This window comes from Amblyomma mixtum, chromosome 3, assembly GCF_055824585.1.
Source record: "Amblyomma mixtum isolate Tamu chromosome 3, ASM5582458v1, whole genome shotgun sequence".
In the NCBI taxonomy this organism is placed as follows: Eukaryota; Metazoa; Arthropoda; class Arachnida; order Ixodida; family Ixodidae; genus Amblyomma; species Amblyomma mixtum.
In genome coordinates this window covers 48906039-48927157 of record NC_143014.1, presented here as the reverse complement: position 1 = coordinate 48927157, position 21119 = coordinate 48906039, and the positions used below count along the sequence as shown (strand labels likewise).

The window sequence follows — 21119 nt, the reverse complement described above, 5'->3', positions numbered from 1 at the left end:
AGCTGGCGGCTTTCGCCAAAGCGGGTGCCCTGCTTCCTCACTGACAACTTGCTCATGGTGCGCCCACGACCCTTGCACAATCTGGGCTCCATGTGGCCGAAGAAGCGGAACACCCGTTCCATATCGCGGAGCCCGATCACCTCCCCGCCGGCTCACTTAGGGGAGAGCGGGAGGTGAGGGTGCGACTCTCGCCGGGAGCTGGACATGGAACGGGAGAGCCTGCACGATCTTCGTCGTAGCCTCGCATCAACCACGACCAATGAGACGAGCAATCAATGAAGCGACAATTTATTTACCAATTGACATGTTGATGAAACAATAAGATCATGATTTTACTCGTCCCTTGGTGCTTCAAATCTGAATTCGTTCATATGTGTGCTTCCATGCATCTTTCGCTCAGTGGGCAAGGTGTCATTAGTTATTAATGAATTGCGTGCTTACTCGGCTAAAATGAGCACTAACGTTCCCGCTATGCAAGGAGTGCTGTGCTGATCGCTCCATTAGTGCCATTTTGTTCTGTGGGTATACTTCCTTCAGTGTGGCATTTACAACTCATTATTTCGTAAGCTTTCTCGCCACATCCTCTTTGTCGTGTTTGCCTGCGTAAAAAAAAGTAGATATCTATCCTGCACTTGAGCGGGTTCGATCCCGGTTTCGGTGGTCGAATTTTTATGGAGGGGAAATTCTAGATGCCCGTATACTGTGCGCTGTCAGTGCACGTTAAAGAACCCCAGTTGGTCGAAGTTTCAGGAGCCCTTCACTACGTAGTCCCTCTTAGCCCTTTCGAGTGTTAAACCCCCATAAACTATTAAACTGTCGTGTACATTAATTTCTTGGTCGTGCATTAAAGAGAGCCTGCAGAAACGCTTTTAGACATCTTTAAAGTGCTGCTGAAAAAAAAGGGAAAACAACGTGCCGTAGAGCATTAACCCATAGCTTCTAATCATGAAGCAACCGCCGGCGAGGCTCCGTTGTTTGAGGCCGCGTTTCCGAGAAAGCGAGATGCATGCTGCCCGTGTTATATGGAATGTTCGCTAAACCCTATGCACCAATGAAATACTGAATATGTTCAGAGATAGAGGGGCGCTGAGACAGTTTTAAAATCTTATTCTCATAAGTAGGGGGTTTTAATATTCGTTTTGTACTGAAAAAAAAAGACTTATAAACGCACCAAATTTATTTCTTTTTTCAGAATTCGGCGAGACGTGTCCAGTTGCAGACGTGTCCAGACGTGTCCGTGCAGCCGTGGGAGCAGGACGTACTTTCCCAGCTCCTGCTGCACGAGCCCTCTTTGCACGTGGTGCACTACACGTGTGGGCTCATCCATCCCTGCACGCCACCGTCGTCCACCATCCACCTGGTCCCAACCCTGGGACCCTTACGCGCATGGGCGCCTTTGCCATTCCGCGCAGGAAACAACGCGGCCACAAAATACCACTCGGACCCACCTAAACTCCTGGCCAGAACAGAAGGCGGCGATCGATTGCCTGACTACCATCGCCTAATAGACTGAATCTCTGCAACATACTCCCATGCCCTTGGTTCAGAATACTGCTCACAGTCCTCTGCACGAAGAACTTATCTGCGGGAGTTCATAATCGTTGATCAGAAGCGGATTTTGCCATTACCACTTGCAGACTGGCCAAGACAATTTTGCTGCTTCTAGCGCAATTTCAAAAATCGCTATTTCAATCAGAACTTGGGGTTTGTTAACGTTAATGCTTGAAGGATGGCGCTATACTCACTCTGATCCATTCGGATAGCGGTTGAAGTAGCTCAGAAGGCAGTAGCAGCAACGATGACGAAACCTAATTACCCAACGAGACTTTTATTAATGGACTGTTTCCCCAGTCTTGTTACAAGTGGCCGAAAATCACTGGTTGCATTGACGACGGCGCACATAATTATTCGTGGGAAAAAGTGTGAATACATATGCTCATGTGCATTCATTCCCGGTGTTGGGTCACTTAACTAGTTGATGATTAAGTCACTGTCGTACAGATTCGACACCTTTATTGTATCCAGCACTGCAGTACTCCACGACATATGTATTAAAAAAAAAAGATGGGCGGAAGGTTTTCTCGCGGCTCCTTTTTTTTTCATCATCATCAATCTGCAACGGCCCACGTGAGCTTGTGGATAACTTTAAAATGCAAAGTGTTGAATGCAAGACAAATACCTATCTCATATCCCTCCAATTAACCGTGCCCCGTGCCAGGTGGGGCCACCTTATCGCTGCAATGTAATCCGCCCATCTGACTCCCTGCGTCGTTTGCCTGGTCCTGGAATCCAGTTCGTTACCCCAAGAGACCAGTACATGCCCTTCGCATTGCGTTCCCTTTCCATGACCTTTTTGTCCTCGATTTGCGCTCAGACATCATGAACATGCATTTTCTTCCTGACCTGCTCCTGCTCTCATAACGTTGCATCTGCAGTTAAGAAGAAAAAACGATACACCCTTTAATGCAATAGAAATTCAAGAGTTTTAAGGACCCACAGAAATTCCAGGACTCTCAAGGCCCTTCAAAACAATTTTTTCCATAGTGAGGCGTTTTAAGGACCCGCAAGAACATGTGATATAGGAAGCACAGCATCCTAGACGATTCCAGTCTAGCAGCTACACGAAGGGGCAGGAGCTTAACGCGAGATGCTGCTGCAGCGGCGAGGTTTGGGATAGAGGGTAGGGATGGGTTCCGCTGGCCCACACCAGATACTGGGAGGCGACCCTGTCCGGTTGCTGCACCCTCGAGGCCCAAAGGGCCTTAACGCAGCGCGCTCGGGCTGCGGCAAACGCCAGTGGGGTACCTGACTAGTTATCCCACCTAGTGGTTGTAAGGGCGTGACCCTTCAGGTCACGACCCCCAACACCTCTCCCTATGACTAAATAAATGTTTTCACCACCACCACCACCGGCGAGAATCTCCGCCACGTGGCACCGAGCGCACGCCGCGCACGTTTCACCACGTGGAGGCCGCCACCGCCGCCTCCGCCGCGTGCGCCTAGCCCCCTCTCCTGCTGCCCAGGTACCGCATGACAACAACAAACAACGACCTGAGAGCAAGGCTCAAAGCCAACACCCTCTAAGAAAGAGGGTGTTGTCACAGCACACCGCAAGCACGGACCGCAAGCGACGGTGGGCGGCGGAACCAGCCGGCAGCGTAGAGGAGGAAGGGGCCAACAAGCACGCCGCACTGCACCCCTCGTTCTCCACAGTTCCCCTTCCTCATGACCTTCATGAGACGGAGAGGGAAGCCATGAACCCACAACGGAGTTTGCGGCAGACGTCCCCCCGTCTGCGCCGGCCTCCAAACAGGGTCATGCCTCTCCTCTCCTCGTTCTCTCGAACGGGGGAATCCCTCGCAGGAGTCAGCAGTCGGTTGGTGAGCTTTCGCAGGCTCCCGCCACTGCTGCCCTGGCCTCCGTGGCGGCGGCGCCACCAGCGGGGACCGGGAGCGCTGCCGCGCCGTCTGCTAGCCGCGCGGCCGCGCGCCCTGACCGCAGCGCGACAGCGGCGGGCTGCAGCCTGGTTCCGTGGAAGCAGGTCACCACAAAAGCTCAACGCCGTTGGCAGGCTGCTCTACAGCGAGCAGCAGCTGCGGTACGGGCGCCTGACAACCTGGTGGGCACGGTGCTGCTCCAGCCTGCTGACCGGAGTACCGGCTTCACCCACGACCGAGGCGGCGGAGGAGCTTGGACCGCGGCCGGAGTCCTGAAGGTCCGCGTCAACACGCGGCGCAACGTGGTGGCCGTGCATGCGGACTGCGTGGCCACATTGCGGGCTCTGCTCGGCACCATGGCCACCTGCGGCATACCGGCACGCGGCAAACCGGCCCCGCGCGGCCATTCCATGGGCCTTGTATTTGCCGTGGACGCCCGGGACTCCGCGGACCAGCTGCTCGCTGCGGTGGAGACCGAGGAGCAGATCGTGTCGGCATCGCTCTCGGGGAGCCTTCTGACGGTCCGTTTCGTAGCTGCGACACCCCCGGTGCACGTCACCGTCCAGAAGCTGCGCATGGGTGCCAGGCCATGCCGACCGCGGCTCCTGCAGGTGCACGAGGTGCACCGGCCTGCCCTTTCTTTCTCTCGGTTACCTCTTTATTTCCCCTCGTTGCACTCTCCCTACCACTTTTATTTCCGCTGGCTGTGGCTCAGAAGCATCTGGATGCAACGGCAGACGCCACGAACAGGAAAAACATTTTATTTCCTTTTTGTATTTTACTTTACAATAAACCACCACTAATAATAATAAGGGCACGCTTCATCTCCTGCCATCATGTGCGTACCATGTGCTTTAGGTCGTCCATAAAGTGTAAACGTTCGAAGACAACAGTATTTCCAAAGGTAGCAACGCCGCTGACTTGCAAAAAAACGGTTTGCTGGCTGCTGTCACGCTGCACGCAGAGCGCTGAAGTTACGTGCCAGTGCCGGAAGCGACGCTGCGTGCATTATATCCAACGACCGCATAAGGAAGTAAGAACAGAAATAGCCGAACCTGCCAGGATTGGAACCTGGAATCTTGTGATCCGTCGTCAGAGGCGTTATCCGTTGCGCCACAGGCCCAACGGTTTGGCTGTCTTATGTTTAAGATTGATAAATATATACTAAAATAACACTGACGCAAAGAGTGCAAAATAAGAGGAGTTCGGGGCAGCTGGCAGCCAAGTCCGGCAGTCGGACCTCATGCGGATGGCAGCCCAGTGTCGGTGGCCTTAACAGCACAGCGGCTGACCTACACTCCCGGCGCACAGTGCGAGCATCGTGATGGACAGCACTTCGTTATGACAGATCCTCCGGCAGCGAAGCACGCCAAGCGAGGGCCGCCACTATAGGCTTTAGTTATTTGGCTTCACCGCGTCACAGCGATGTTATGTGGAAAATAAATTCATGATACCGAAACCGCCCCGCCGCGGTGGCTCAGTGGTTACGGCGCTCGGCTGCTGGCCCGAAAGACGCGGGTTCGATCCCGGCCGCAGCGGTTGAATTTCTTGAAGGCGAAATTCTAGAGGCCCGTGTGCTGTGCGATGCCAGTGTACGTTAAAGAACCCCAGGTGGTCGAAATTTCCGGAGCCCTTCACTACGGCGTCTCTCATAGCCTCAGTCGCTTTGGGACGTTAAACCAAACCAAACCATGATACCGAAACCACACTCCAGCACACCCCACGTTCACCTCGTCACGCGGTTGCACAGTGTTCCCATTTATACGTGTTGCTTCTACTTGCACGCTATGCATTCAGAATGGAAGCTAATTGAGAAACTCTCCTGGCGTGACTAGAAGCCGTTTTAATATTTCCCGGAAAGTTTTGCGCACCAGGCAGGACACCGGTCGAACAACACAAGCTCTCTACTGGGTTGCTTACAGAACAAATATATAATGCCGCCATCCTGTTGAGCAAAAGTAATTGGATCAGTTTTGAATGAACTGCTCGAGATGCCGAAGTTCGTGGCTGGACTGCGAGGAGGTAGGTGCGCTACAAGCAACCTAGGTATTCTCACCAACGCGGCCCCATCGGTTTTCACTCCACCGTCTCGATACCCAGGAACGCGCTAATGTAGAAAGGCGAGCGATATGTGGTATAGTGCGAGAGCGAGTGACACCATTTTTTTTATCCACTTTTTTTTCCTACACTTACTGCGGTGGACAGAAATGAACACAGTCGAAGACGCGGGAATACATTGCACTCGAAGGAGATCGCCAGATAGTTCGATATCTAAAACGGCCATAGGTAAGCTTATCTTTAACCTATAGAAGCAAGCGTACATTGCACCAACCCTAGTGACGCGCTTCATGCAGCGACCGCTGCCTCGCGTCGAGCTGGCAGAGCACCCCTCGCTACAGGCGCTGGTGGGCCCAACCTGCTTCGCATCGAAATAGCGGCGGAAAGTGCTCCAAAACTAGCCGCTGCCTACCATAAGATGTATAATCTTCTAACCAGTACACTGTAACCAGAATAATCTATTTAAATTTAAGGTACATTTCATTTCAGCAACGATTTCGGCAGCGAAGCACGCCCGGCGAGGGCCGCCGCTATGCTTTAGTTTTTTTTTTTTATTCGTGAAGTCTGCCTTGAGGCATAAGTTGAGAAAAGGGGGAGTGGAATGTAGGTTACAGAAAGTTAAAAGAAGGAGTGTAGACCAGTTTCGGCGAGGTACTCGCATAGGCTGCTGGTGAAGTGATTGTCCATAGTCCACTTCACATAGACCCCGTCGCGGTTCCACCACAGGCCGACCTCCCTGAGGAGCCGTTTTCTAATAGGGGCCGTCGCTGGGCAAGTCCACAACAGGTGCCGCACATCACAAATGTCCGGTGCAGCGCCGCAGTGAGGGCACCTGTCAGTTGCTGGCAGATATTTATCACCCCACCGATAACGGACAGATGGGGTCAGGGCCGCCCCTGCCCGAATCCGGCGCACTGATACCTCCTCCTGCCGAGTTAGACTACGGGGGAGAGGGTGCGAACACGGAGGAATTAGAGCGCGTGTTCGCTGGCGCAGAGCTTGTGAATCGGAGACATGGGACAGGAACGGATCTGGGGGAAGAGGGGAAGGTTGCGGGTCGTCTGATGTGTCAATGTGAGTCATAGCATCTGCTTGAATGTTATGTGGATCGTGAGCATGACCGCGAATCCAGTGTATGCCTACAGGACATGGGTATTTTGCGCAGAGTAGGTGAATTGATTGTGTAATCTGGAATGTGCGTCGAACAGCCTTAAGCTGTTTAAGGGCGGCGAGGGAGTCTGTATAAATATGAACTGCATTGAATGTGGGAATGAGCGGAAGGGAAGCAATGGCATTGTAAATGGCTTGAAGTTCCATTGCCAGGGGGGTACATGTATCTGCGGTGTACGTCGCACGAGAGTTGAGATGCGGATGGGAGGGACTATATACAGCGGTAACTCCCCGCTCTGCAGTATGTGACGCATCGGTGTACAATATGCACCCTTCAGGCAGATGCGCGGCTGATACCGACGGGGAAACAGTGGGGCGATTGTCTGTGAGCTGACAATACGACCACGGAGGGAGCGTCTTTAAACGATGAAGTTGTAGAGACTGTTTGCGAGCTCTGTTTGCCACCCGCTGGTCGATGAGTTCACTGAGAGTATTAATTTGGGCGAATAGTCACGCTGACTTCACCGCATGGCAGCGATGCGGCGCGGAATATAAATACACAATGCCAAACACCCCCTTCAAGCATGCCCCACGTTCACCTCGTTACGCGGTTGCACAGGGCTAGCAACGCCAGCAGGTGTCCAAGGTCGCGGAGCTGACCCGCCTCCGCGCGCAACAAGTGAGCGAAGAGCGCCGTTCGCAGAAGCGCCACTCACGGAGGTGCGGCGCGCCGTTCGGTATATCAAACGTTCTGCTGAACGCGAGTTCGATAAACGCGGACAATGCTATAGTTTTGTATGACATTTTCAAGGGGACTCTAAGGCTTTTTCATATGAACAATAATTCGATATATCCGGTCTCAACTGAATGGATGAAGGAAAGGGTAAAAGACAGCGCCGCTGCAGCTGAAATGAGATACTGGACAGGTGTCTCGGCCGTGTTGCAGCCGGGGAGTCATGTATAGCCTGTTTCCCACGGGAGGTACCGCCGGGTCGCGGGGCAGCCTGATCAGAGCTGGCCAGGATTCGCAGGCATGCTCGAGTGGCGAATTGATGGGCAGGCCTGCAAGGACGTGGGCTTCGGATCACGTTGAACGGTATTGGTATGCGCGCCCAACAGCGCTGCGCGGCGCCGCGTGACGAACAGCTTGTGGGGATGGAGAGAACTCAGGACTACTGACCTCTGCCCAATGCGCAGCCGGCAGTTGCGCTCCTCGCACCTTGCATTGAGAAACTGGATACGTCGGCATCGTGCGTGGCGTTGGCAAATAATATATGGAGATTAGAAACAGCGCAACAACACATGGGGCAAAGAAGAAACAAACGTCACCATGCTGACTCCCACTCATTTGATTCCGAAGAGAGGCATTACACAGGCAGATAGTATAGGTGGAAACAGACAAAAAAAAACGGAAACAAAGCACGGTTTCGTTCGCGTTACAGAAGGGACGAAACAAAACGCGCAATGTTATGGGGTAACAAGGGGAAACGAAGACAACAAAAAGTACAGAATACAAAAACTGTACAGGGCGTAAAAGGACAAAAGAGGCGGGATTTGAAAGATAGTGATAGAAGAGGTAGAATTGCACGCGAGAATTTTAAAACACAATTAGAAAGAAAAAGAAAAAGCCAGATGCACGGCCAGGCGGTATACCGCCTCAGTTACGTGCCGGTTAGGCACTCCAATTCAAGCATCTGAAGGGCAATAGACCTAGTGCTGACGCAGTCATCCCCTCATATGGCAATGTTTTTGGCTTCGACTGTCTTGCTGCCAGTCTGCACATTTCACACCTCCCAGCTTCAATCAAGCAATGCGTGGTCCTTTAGCTTTTGTCTGCACCTATACGCGTGGGACACATGGGACATTGCACTCCGAGACGCCCCTTCACAGTTCTGTATATATTGATGTCATCATCATCAACCTGACTACACCCAGTACAGACAAAGGCCTCTCATATCTCTGCAATTAACCCTGTCCTATACATTGCTGCATTGGTCCATAAGTCTTTCATGAAGGCACCTACCGGTCTGGACAACATGCTTCTTGGCACAGCTTAAGCGATTTGGTTGAAGACGCCGTCTATATCGCCATCAGTTATTTGACTTGAACATCGTCGGCGAAGAAGGTGCCCGGAGTAAAAAAAAAAAAAAATCCGACAAGCCCTGATACCCGAACGGCCCTTCGAAGCAAAAACAACCGATCATAACAGCGGCGACCACATGGCGACGCCAAGGCGCCCACACTTCTCGTTCCTCCACAGTCGCAGCGAGTCCTGCCAAAGTCGCGCCGCTAGTAGAAGGCGGGAAGGGTAGTGTGGAGCCATCGGCGAGCCAATTTTTTACGAACGACAGGACGGATTCGCCGAAAGGTATAGGCGAATCTGAATGCCTTAGGGTTATCTCACCGGCGAGTGGAACAGTGAAGTGTGAGGTATTGGACCCGCATACGCTGGTTAGAGCGAGGAGGAAGACTGCGTTTGCCAAGCCAACTCGTCGCCAGCAATCCCTTTTCCAACTCTTCCCAGTAATAGCGTTTTTGAAATTCTAAAAACTTATAGGCCTATTACTAGCGACCGGCTACAAATCTCTGATTGCAACTAGGCGCCTAACTCTACTAGTTAAACAGTTAGTTGTTAAAAATTAGTTAATCAGCTAACTACGTAAGGCGAACCACCAGTTTTATGGTGTCCGCTAACACTGGTAATAATATGCCGCAAAAGGCATATTTTTGCCACAAAAAGCCTATTTTTCAAAATTTTTGAAAGTGTTCACTGACACGCCCGGTATAACCGATAGCGTGACAAGGCGGAAAGTTCATTGGCACTGAAATAAAGCGCAGGCTCTATGGGTCATTGGCTCACTGTCGTTTTGTCCTTCGGCGATGTCGTAGCGAAGGCTTCGACTTTTCCATTTCGAGTTAATAAATTACCATATTGCACTTCGTGATTTCATGGCTTGGCCCCAGAGAATCTGAACAGGTCATTGTAAACAAGCAAGCAACACTGTCGATATCGTCAGTTGTAAAACTCCTCAAAGCTTATATACTTTAAAAAGTGTCCAGCCAATACTACTAAATTTTGGAATTGCATACTGTACCGCCCTTTACGGGCAAGTAGCATAAACTCTGGAAAACACTTCTAAGGCTACAATTGGGCGATGCCAAAAGCACATATGACGCATTAATCGACACGCACAGAGGGCGCGTGAGCCCTGTAACGCTGCTGTTGAAATCAAATCCGGAAAAAGGAGTCGATCTCAGAAGCTGTGTTCGACAACTGGCATGATTATAGCTCCCATTTACTTCAGACCATACAATTTCCTCTGAAGTGGAAAGCTGCTTTGGGCGACGCATGGTCGGATAGCATAGGCACAGATGTTTAATAGGAATGAAAAGTACTACCTACAGATGGCGGACATATTGTGCATGTCTGCTTGTGCGTCCACCGGTGGGACTTGCTGCTCATCTTTTTTAGAGTACTCTACTGTGGCGCCTTCAATGTGTCCACAGTTCTTGAAAATACAGACCACTGGACGCTTATGTACAAGGTCTTACTTCGTGCCGTAGGTTTCAACATAATTCAGTTGCGCACGTTTTCACTATTGTTAGGAACGAGCACATAAAGAACTAAATCGTAAAAAACTGAGCCAAGTCAGAGAAGTTAAATCCTCGCGCAGTAGAGAGCAAATTTACAGCTCTTACAGGGCGTCTTTCGCGCGGCGAGAGCGTAGCTTTTGAAATTTATTCCTCCTTTCAGTTGTGTCCATCTTTCACTACCCATTCATCGCATTAGGAAAGAAGGAGTATATATACGCCCGTCTCCGACAACGGATGTCGCATCTGCACACACGCCTGACGTAAATAAACGAGGAGCAGCATGTGCGGGATGGCAGAAAGTTTTCCGGACGCGATCGCCCCAACAGTGTGAACAGACACGCGAGCACCTGATCCATTTTGGTCGCTCATTATAGATAACGCTTGCTGGAGCCAAAAGGTGCCCGCATTACAAGCGCCGCATCCCGAAGTGGGCAAGTCGTGCGAGCAGGATGCATTCCGAAGGAAAGCACGCTTGTGTATAATGACTTTTGTGGCCTCCATCGCGCGAAAAATGAAGCAGAAGCTAAGACAGTAGAGCACTGTGGACGCCGGATGAACGCTATCCCACACTGAGCAAAAAGAAAAGAACGTTGTATGCGTGCTACCTAGCGCCGCTATGAAAATTGTATGAATGTTCGCACAAATTGCAACGCCGTCATTTGTTGTGGAGAAATTATAATGCTAAAACTATTACTATTTCTTTTACAAGTACGAATTTTATTAGAAGCCTTACCTGCCCAGCAATCCATCTTGACTGCAGTCGACATAGGAGACTGTAATGTAGACTGATGCTTGCAGAATTAACAACGTTTTATCAAGCATTAATTAAATACACGTAGTTTACTGTAACCCAAATGTGATCTTAAAAAGCACTTATTTTTTTAAGCGCAAAAGTCTGGCCACTACTAACTTTTAAAGTTAAAAATTTAGCCACACTGTACTTAACACAAAACTTTGCAATTATACTGTAAGTTTAATATTTTTTAAGTTGTCAATTTCAATGCCGTAAAGAAATATTTAATTTTTAAAGATTGATATTTTAAAAATAAATTACTAATTTGTATTTGAAATCTGGCCACGTTGTTTTTTCACAAGTCTCTGGCAACAAATTTCTAATTTCAAACAAACTTACCGTTAATTGTCTTGCAAAAATAATTGCATATTTGAAATTTTAATTACATTTAACGTATGATGTGGATTGGCTACAGTTATTTGTTGGGAGCAGTATACACGTATTCGAAATTGTGCACCACAGCTGCTCTGGTGCAGAGCTGTTTAGCGTTTGTTTCAACGATTGTCACTTTTACTCGGTCAATTACACAAAACACCGTGCTCACAATTGAAGAGGAAAAAATTGGCCTTTTTCAATACAGTGTGCTTGCGCCGAGTGCGTGTTTACTTAGTTGAAACATACGGTTACACTGAGATTGGAACCAGCTCCGTGCAGCTCAGGAGCTGTGCATGAGACGTTGGCTCTTCTGCGAAGCTCCAATAATGCAAAATGTTGTTGTCAGCTTTTATTTAATGATCAGAAGCTTGTGTTCAGAAGTATTTGATGCTAATATTCCCACATTACCATGAAATACTGCACTTTCAAGCTGCTGGATATTCGGCTCAGTCTGGCACATTGGAGTGCACTCCGTGAAATTGAAAATAGGAACTAAATTTTTTATGCCGTCATGGAAAGACGCGTTTATTTATGTTAAATTCATTTTTACCCATTTCTCTGTTACTAACGCTCGGCGTCGCTGCTGTGACTCCTCCTTCTATGGTGGCTACTGCAAACTGGTCTTGCGGCCAAGAGCCGGAAAACCAGGTTGTTTTAACCATTGGTTCCACCTGTGGGTGCGTGCGTGCGTGTGTGTGTGCACGTGCGCGCGCGCGCGCGTGTGTGTGTGTCGTTTGCGCGAGCGGTGTTTCTGCTCTGCGTTAGCCGTGTCAGCGATTATCAGAGGTCAACTCTACCATATGGAGGCACGCTCAGCCGACGATCACCGACGGTGCCGCTGGTCGTCAGCGTTCCCAGTACTGCTGCATTCTCCACGACGACTGCGCAGAGCATGGTCCTCGTAGGGTGCTTGTGTTCAAAACCTCTATCCTCCTCAGGGTTCTGACGCGTTGCCTGTTCGCGCGTGCCGCTTTGATGCGCAACGCAGTCGCGTCCAGTGTGACCTGCAACGCAACGGTGGCTACCGTGTCCCCGCGAAGCAACTGGAAGCCATACCATTCTGACTGCAACAGAGTGTCGCTGCCTGTAAGTATGTAGCGGATTTTATTGCCTGCTTGAAAATTGTGAATGCACAAATTTGATTATTGCCTTTTTGTATTTGTGTTTTGGTTTGTGTTTCCTTGCCCATTCCTGCTTGGACTCCAGGATGAGTCTGCAGTATTGTTAAATGAACGAATGAATAAATAAATTGATGCACAGTCTGCTTATGCTGGGCGTCTGATTAGTTGTGGGTGCTGATGCAGTTCCGCCGTCGCAGTGAGGCGAATGAGGACAAAGGAGCGGAAACGAAACTATGCCGCGAGACGGCGCACGGGGAGCCCATTACGGAAAGCCCCTCAGCTGTACGGGTCGCAAAGGCGCAGTTGCGCGATTCGGCTCATGCAGCCTACGTCCAGCCCATCCGCGCGTCTGCACGCCGAACACCCCAGTGGGGATGAGGGGGCGCGCAGTACCTCTGAGAAGCGTCCGTCGTAAACGAGTATAGCAGCCACGGCGAAGGCCGCGTGTTCACTGCGGTGGTTTCCTGTACTGTGGCTGAGTAGACAGAAATACGCTAAGAAAGCAGTACCTCCAAAACAGCAACGCCGGTTCATGTGCCCACACAAATAAGATCGTAGGTTGGCCGCGGTCGCATTCCACACAGTGGAAAAATGGGTTTTTGAGGAAAAGAAATGGCGGAGGAATAGTTTCACTTCTCGTTGGACACCCCAACCGCGCCGTAAGGGAAGGGTGGAAGTCAAAAACAGAGAGAAAGAGGTGCCCTTGTGGAGGGTCCGGAATAATTTCGACCACCTGGGCATCTAAGTTACATTTTGGTGGTCTCCAAGAATGTTACATCATCATCATCATCATCATCAGCCTGACTACACCCACTGCAGGGCAAAGGCCTCTCCCATGTCTCTCCAACTAACCCTGTCCCTTGTCAGTTGCCGCCACTGTATCCCCGCAAACTTCTTAATCTCATCCGCCCACCTAACTTTCTGCCGTCCCCTGCTACGTTTGCTTTCTCTTGGCATCCACTCCGTTACCCTTAAGGACCAGCGGTTATCTTGCCTTCGCATTACATGCCCTGCCCAAGCCCATTTCTTCCTCCTGATTTCAACTAAGATGTCATTAACCCGCGTTTGTTCCCTCACCCACTCCGTCCGCTTCCGATCTCTTAGCGTTACACCTATCATTTTCGTTTCCATAGCTCGCTGCGTTCTTAACTTAAGCTGAACCCTCTTTGTTAGCCTCCACGTTTCTGCCCCATAGGTGAGTACCGGTAGGATACAGCTGTTGTATACTTTTCTCTTCAGGGATATTGGTAAGCTACCATTCATGATCTGAGAGAACCTGCCATATGCGCTCCACCCCATTCTTATTCTTCTAGTTATTTCCCTCTCATGATCCGGATCTGCGGTCACTACCTGCCCTAAGTAGACATATTCTCTTACTACTTCCAGCACCTCGCTACCAATTGCGAACTGCTGTTCCCTTGCTAGGCTGTTGAACATTACTTTGGTTTTCTGCCTGTTAATTCTTAGCCCCACCGTTCTGCTCTGCCTGTCTAACTGATTGATCATGCTTTGCAGTTCTTGTCCTGAGTGGCTTAGCAAGGCAATGTCATCAGCGAATCGCAAATTACTCAGGTATTCTCCATTAACTCTTATCCCCAACTGTTCCCATTCCAGTCCCCGGAATACCTCCTGTAAGCAGGCAGTGAAGAGCAATGCCGAGATCGTGTCTCCCTGCCTGACACCTTTCCGTATTGGAATTTTATTGCTGACTTTATGGAGAACTATAGTAGCTGTGCAATCGTTATAAATATCTTCCAATATTTTCACATAGCACTCTTCCACACCCTGATTCCGCAGTGCCGGCATGACAGCTGAGGTTTCCACTGAGTCAAATGCTTTCTCGTTATCAATGACGGCTATATATAGGGGTTGGTTATATTCTCCGCATTTCTCTATGACCTGATTGATAGTGTGAATGTGGTCTATTGTCGAGTATCCTTTACGAAAGCCTGCCTGATCATTTGGAATGTTACATGTTGTACGTTTAATCATTCGCAATGGGGTGGCCAATAAGGGGAAAAGTAAAAGCGAGCCTGCCAGGATTCGAAGCTGGAATCTTCTGATCCGGAATGAGACGCGTTATCGATTGCGCCACATGCCCCCGTCGACCACCGGCTTCATCTACTACATTTATTAAAACAGGCGAAGAATATACCGAAAAATATACCACTAGGTTACTGTTTCTTTTTGTGTCAGTGTGTTGTTTTGAACGTTCTTTTTTGTTTCTTTGCTGTGTCGCCTCTGGCTTGGTGTAGCTTTCACCAACCACTACTCATTCTTAATCGGTATGGCTGATAGTCCTGCATGTTCCATCTGCGGGCATGACGAGACCATAACCCACATTCTTTGTGACTGCCCTGCCTACACCACCGAAAGGCAGTCTCTCAGCCGTGCGCTGGAGCGCCTAGATACACGCCCTTTCACGGAAATGAAGATTCTCGGCCACTGGCCGCGGCGGTCGTCGGCGGAGAAGGCCTGCAAGGCACTGCTCCGCTTCTTGAGAACTTCTGGCCTGCACGATAGGCTGTGACTTTAAGGAACAGTGACGTTTTAGAGTGACTTCAATTTTCTGTTACTCTCCTTTCTCTTTCACTTTTTTTTTATCCCCTCACCCCCTTCCCCCGTGTAGGGTAGCAAACCGATTATTCTTTCGGTTAACCTCCCTGCCTTTCCTCTTCTATATCCTCCTCCTCCTCTTTTTTGTTTGTTTCTAAACGGTAGAAATAAACGTTGGAATAACTTTTCCTTACCTTCATTAAACATTTAACCCTAGAAACGTTTAACCACGCAATTAATATGACGTTGCAGGCTGGGGCTACAAAGGGACACGCACTACAATAGAGCACAGCTAATAGGTGCATCTTATACATTCCCCTTCTAACGGACAGCATGGACTCCAAGGTGAAGCAGCCTACCGTGAAGGGTGCCATAATTGATCACGGCGGATGGGTCACATAAAAAGTTTTCTCGTGAAATTTTGGGACTGTGCATGCTATCTATGGCACGCACAATCTCAGATACAAGTAAAGCAGAGCGAATGAAGGAGCCCGAAGGAGAAATGAAGAAGGGACGCCTTCGGGCACCTCCATTCGCGCTGCTTTGCTTAAAGGCCTACTTGACCGAAATTTTTCAAACCGTAAAAAGGTTGTTTTCTCATAGTACACCCCCGTATTATGCTACCCACAAAACATTACGCTCCAGTTTCAAGCAGTTACGGTGAAAAAGGCACGCAAAAATCGGAGTTTTCAATACCGAAACTGGAAAAACGGGCGCCATTGCCGCCCGCCGGAAGTGACGCATGTTTGAGACTACTCCGGACGGGTTCGGAGCGTCTGCTCGTTGCGGCTCGAGCAAAGCGCTGGTAGCGGTAGCGCGTGCAGCACTTTGTGCGATAAACACTGGTTATATGTGAAAACACACATCTTGGAACGGATGAAACGCCCTAGGAAAAGTTTTAAATGTGTTTTATTTGCTGTAGTAGACTAGAAAAGTCCTGGCTCAACCTCAGGGAAGATGATCGCGCCGAAATGCTTGTGAGCGCTGTTTGCCTGGCAGTATTCGATTACAGCTTGTGCAAAGTTCGGATATAGCGGAGGAAGGAAGCATATTCAAATGGCGGCCAAGTAGAAGTGCTTGTATTATAAAGTCGGCTTTTTTGAGCGGGCACGCGCGTGCCAACAGCACATGTGCGCTCTGCTGTGCGTGCAATATGGTTTTTGTTGTCTTGATAAAAAAAATGACCTGCCTTCTCCTTTTCCTTCTCATTTTTCTCCCCCGTCGAAAGGTATTCCTGCCTGTGCACAGAAATTTAGAACAGGTGCTGTGAACGCCAGTTAAATCAATAAAAACAGATGGATGTGTAAAAAGAGAGCTGGAGAGAATTAAGTGCTGCGTTAAGCGAAAGAATATGCCAGAAGCAAAATTTGTGTTGCAAAATAAATATATATTTTTCTCTTCGAGGACCATGGCATCAGTGCGGTGCCGATGGTGGGCTGCATGGTTTATCTTTGCGTGGCTCGGTCGGGCAAGCGACTGCGCGTTGCGAAATACATGTCGATTCAAATGAACAAAAACTTATGCGTTGCGTTCATTACAGTATTTACCTAGACCCACTTAAAGTCCGCGTACTGCAGGGACGGAAAGGTTTTTCTAATCTTTTCAAACCACACAGCTGGGCAGAACGACGTGGTTGCCGAACCCCAGTCGACCGTATACGCCCACCGCGCAAATTACCGTAAGTGTCTCTAACCAAACATATAAATTTGATATTTATATGTTATGGATCACCAACTAGCCCGCACCCTTACCCTACTGAATAAAATCAAAATTCTTTGAAAAGATTATCATTCAAATAACATGCGTGCAGTTCTCTGGGGTCTTGAAGACGCGTCTCGAATGGTAACGCTGAAGCTTCCTGTAATCGACCTCAAGTGTGAATGGCGTGAGGCAGTAAGAAAGTCGACGTTTTCAGTAACGCTTGTGTGGCCTTCCAGGATTCTCAGCCCGGCCTGCAAATCTTCGAGGCAGCAGATACACTCGGCGCACGACGGCATTATTGCGCATTGGGCAGAGCTGTACCTGCAATAAACGGGTGTGCATATGTTGATTCCTTTTCAGACGAACCAGAGACCTCTGCCTGGTGTAAATAACGTGCCGTCAAAAGGGCGTTGCTCGATGAGCAAAGCCGTCCACTTTAACTTCTGGACCGGCTTAGCTAGCTTGTGACAAGCGGTTCCCCCTCCTCTTTATTCTCCCGATTAGAGACGCCTCGAAGCCTTCGGTTCGTGGCATGCTTTGCCGATCGGGCCAGAAAGACGTAGGTGCTCTGATGCATGATGTAGACCGGGACAGGTCTATTGACAAAGCCCAACCCAGAAAAGGGGTTAGCGCGAGGCAGAAGCGTCAGTCACCCACCATTATCTTTTTTGAAGAAGAGAGGGGAATTCGCGTTAAAACCTGAGCTCCAGACAGCTGACACCAGCTTTCGAGATCGGGGGTGAAGGGCAGTGGACGAGAGGTATACATGGTACTTTCCGCATTCCTCGTATTCCCTTCCGCGGCCATGCACTTCGTCTACATGATGCCAGCAGTTTATTTTTCTCGGATACCATCGAGCTTCGCGGTGAAAACAGCCAGAAACGCGGCAGAAGAAGAGCTTACAGGGCGCGCGCACTCACTTCAGAACGCCTGAAACTGGCGAGCCGGCGATGCCGGTGTCTCAAATGTGCGTCATTTCCGGTCAGGTTTGTTAGTTGTTCAGCACACCGCTAGGGGTCTGCGTCGTCTGCTACAGAGGTTTTTGAACGCTTCTAACTAAAATTCTAGACGCTTCACAGCCCTAATATTAAATATAAATATTGTTAATAACATGCACACTATATCGAGCGCAAAATTAGCCGAAGTAAAGTTTCGGTCAAGTAGGCCTTTAAGTCAGAATGGACCATCTATCCCAGCAAAAAGTTCTACTTGAATACCACATCATAAAACCCAAAAGTACTGCTAGTCGAAAAACCTCACTACCGCACAAACAGAGAAATATTTCGAGATACGTCAAAGCTTGGATATATTGGTAATGTTGCTCAGTGGCTATGGATTGTTACTTTATGGTAATAACTTCAACATTGACGTAAGATTTCGAACACGGCATTAGAACACGTGGAATGTTGTTTAATTATGTTCATTGTATTACGATTGTCAACTACCTGTTGTTTGGTATTGACCGCACATTGTTGCGAGTGCTACCCGCCTAAAAGGTATTGAGCTTCTACGGGCACTCACAATACTATAGTGTGCAAAAGTAACCGACCCCCACTCCTCCACGTCCCCAAAACGTGACGAAGTAAAAATTGGTAAATTTGTTTTTGAGGAAAAGAAATCTGTCTCACATAACTCGGTGGACACCTGAAAAGCGCCGTAAGGCAAGGGAGGAAGGTGGGAGTGAAAGAAGAAAGAAAGAGGCGCCATGGTGAAGGTCTCCGGAATAATTTCCACCACCTGGTGATCTCTAACGTGCACTGACATCGCACAGCACTACCTGGATATGTATATTGTTGTAAAATAAAAAAAGGAAATCACATTCACACGGTACAGTGTAGGCAGTGTAGCGCGGGTTCCGAAAAAAAAAAACGACCCCCGAAAAAACGTCCCCTGTTCCGAAATGGGAAAAAATGTCCCCAAACGGGTGCCACCACGTCCGTTACGTCCGGTAACCACAATACAATCAAGGGTACGACCAGATGGAAGACATTGGCAAGCCTGGCATAATGTATAATAAATAAGCTGCAATTTTTTTATTTTTGCCTTGTGATGTTTTCGGATCCTGACCTTCGTTTAGTAACCCGTGCTCTAGAGCTAAAGGCTAAGATAAGGGCATTAGATGAGAAGGACTTCTTAATACAGAAACTGGACACCGCATCACCACCTATATTGGGATACAACTTAAAAAAACAGTAGTTGCTAACACTGGGCCGCGGTCCTCGGCGTCCCATTTTACTCCGCTGGCCAATCGCAACGGTAAACGAAATCTGCTTTTTAATGTTTTACTATATCAAACAATCCTCGTATCAAAATTGTAGAGCTCTTAACTTTTTTGTTGTGCTAAGCTTCTTGTTCACGTAACAAGAATGGTTTAAACAGTACGCTACTTTTTCGTCGTGGAGGAATTCTGTGCGCGGAGGCTGAATATGAGCGGAGCTTCACTGCAGACTTAAGTTGTATGCGACTATAGAAGATGGAATGACTGCATTGAAAGGTCCAATGCCAGAAGCATCCCGGGAAATACTAGATTATTTTTATACAACACATCATACCGGTAAGCAGTTCTGAAATCTGCGTGTATCAGGTCGAAAGGTCTTAGGATACAATCTTCTAAATTTTCTTCCGATAGCGTTATCCTCCTTGATATCCTCCTTGGCAGCAAATAAATGCTGGGAAATGTAGGCAAATCGATATATACATTGCAGATGACCGACACTTCATCTGTCACCGTTCTGACATGGGACTCCATAAGCGAGACCTGCCAGTGAAAAGCGAAGAGTTGCGTTACGGGGCAGAAACCGAAAGCGCTAACAAACGCTTCCTCACGAAGAGCCCAAAAATTCGGAACCTCTTTTACCCGACCATGGAAGAAGAGACAGATGCAGGCTGTTTGCTTCAAAGCCCGCGCACTACGCGGCACGCGTGTCTTCGAATTTCCCTTCGCCGCTAGTCACGCCCAGAACGTGCCGTGCCTGCTGCAAGTCGCCATTTTGTTCAGATGCTTGTATTCCCGGTGATTCACAGCGGGCTTTTGCAGAGGGCAACGTCGATAGTTGGCAGAGTTGAGGAGCGATACGGGGGCAACCCTGTGAGTATCGCGAGTCCACAGTTGCACCCACGTAAGCGGCGTTCCCCGTCAACTTATCTCTGCTCTCGTGCTTCCAGCTGCGATGCCGCTACGCCTCCCGGACAGGCGTAATATGGAACAGCAACGGTCGTCCAAGAGCCGCTCCTTCGCGCTTGACGCGTGCTTTCTGAAAGTCGACTGGCCCCGTGTCTTCGGCGAGTTGCCCACAGCTGCACCAGAGTATGTTCTTCAGTTCGTGGTGCTCCTTCTTCGGAGCCCAGATTTTGAGAGCAAGAAAAGTCTTCTTGCTCTACCCCACCAGTGTGAAATGTCTGCCCCTGATGGCGCCCAAGAACGCTGTGGTAGGATTGCAGTCAACGCAGGACACAATGTCGCCATCCCCAACAAACACAAAACCTCCTCAGAAACTCCAAAAAAGGATGGAATGTCCCAGTCCCAGTACAGCATTTATCAAACGTTTCCAGACCATAGAGGCAAGACATAGAAACACAAGAAAAAAGGCAGTGCTCCCACTAAAGGTCTAGAAACGCTCTTTCCAGAGTTTTAAGCAGCAACAAAAAAGAATTAATGCATTTTGGTCCCAGAAAGGTAACTGGGTATAACGTTTTCGGGACCAATGGTTTTCAACAAGAAATAAAAATTGACAGCTCGCTCTCTTTTCTCTCTCCCTCTCGCCACAAGCTGCGGGGAGAGAAGGTTTTCCTCTTGCACTCGCCGTTTTGAGAGATGGAATAGCAGTTTCATTCGAACAGCCGAAGGAAACAGCAAACCCCGCATCTCTCTCGGCGCATGCGTTTCTCGCACGTGGCCGTCGGCTCCATGCTGCAGGCACGCAGCGGCGGTCTGCTTTTTCATCGCGCCGCCGGCAGCGGCCGAGCTTTCCAGTCTTCTAACGTTTTCCCAGCTTCCGCCCAACTTCAACATTGTGTGGTGGTCCCTCCAGGCGTCTCCGACTCTCGGCACTCCTCGCTGCGCCGCTGTCTAGCAGAAGTGCGGTAATGGCCTCCCGTCGCTCGCCCGGCTTCCTCGCTGGACGGACGCCATTTTGCGCGCGCTTATTCGCGCTGCCCGAGACGTTCGAGCTTAAGCCCCAGCGCGCGGCAGTTCTTGCTCTCGTCACTGCTCCAACTGGGCTGTCGTGGACTTCGTAGCTACGGATTCACGGAAGTTTTCCCGCGCACCTCGGCGTGCCCACACCATTCCTTTTGGAGCTGATGCCGCGGCGGCGCATCGCAAGTCCTTCGCGCAGCTCCACGGCCCTACTGATGCCGCTGTTCGAGGCGGCG

General features: G+C 49.5%; 1 protein-coding gene across 3 annotated transcripts in view; it reads left to right on the top strand.

Annotated features, from left to right (window-relative positions):
* The window catches only part of LOC149350121 (uncharacterized), a 602760-nt gene that overhangs the window by 545470 nt on the left and 36171 nt on the right, over positions 1–21119 (top strand). The window contains exon 6 of one of the 3 annotated variants that reach the window (XM_089579107.1): positions 1193–4221. The exons of 1 other annotated variant lie outside the window; for it this stretch is intronic. In XM_089579107.1, coding sequence (XP_089435233.1) covers positions 1193–1452 — 260 coding nt within the window. In that variant the 3' untranslated portion in view covers positions 1453–4221. Of the gene's footprint in view, positions 1–1192; positions 4222–21119 lie in introns of those variants that run through there. One more of the 3 variants, XM_089579109.1, reaches the window with a different exon arrangement.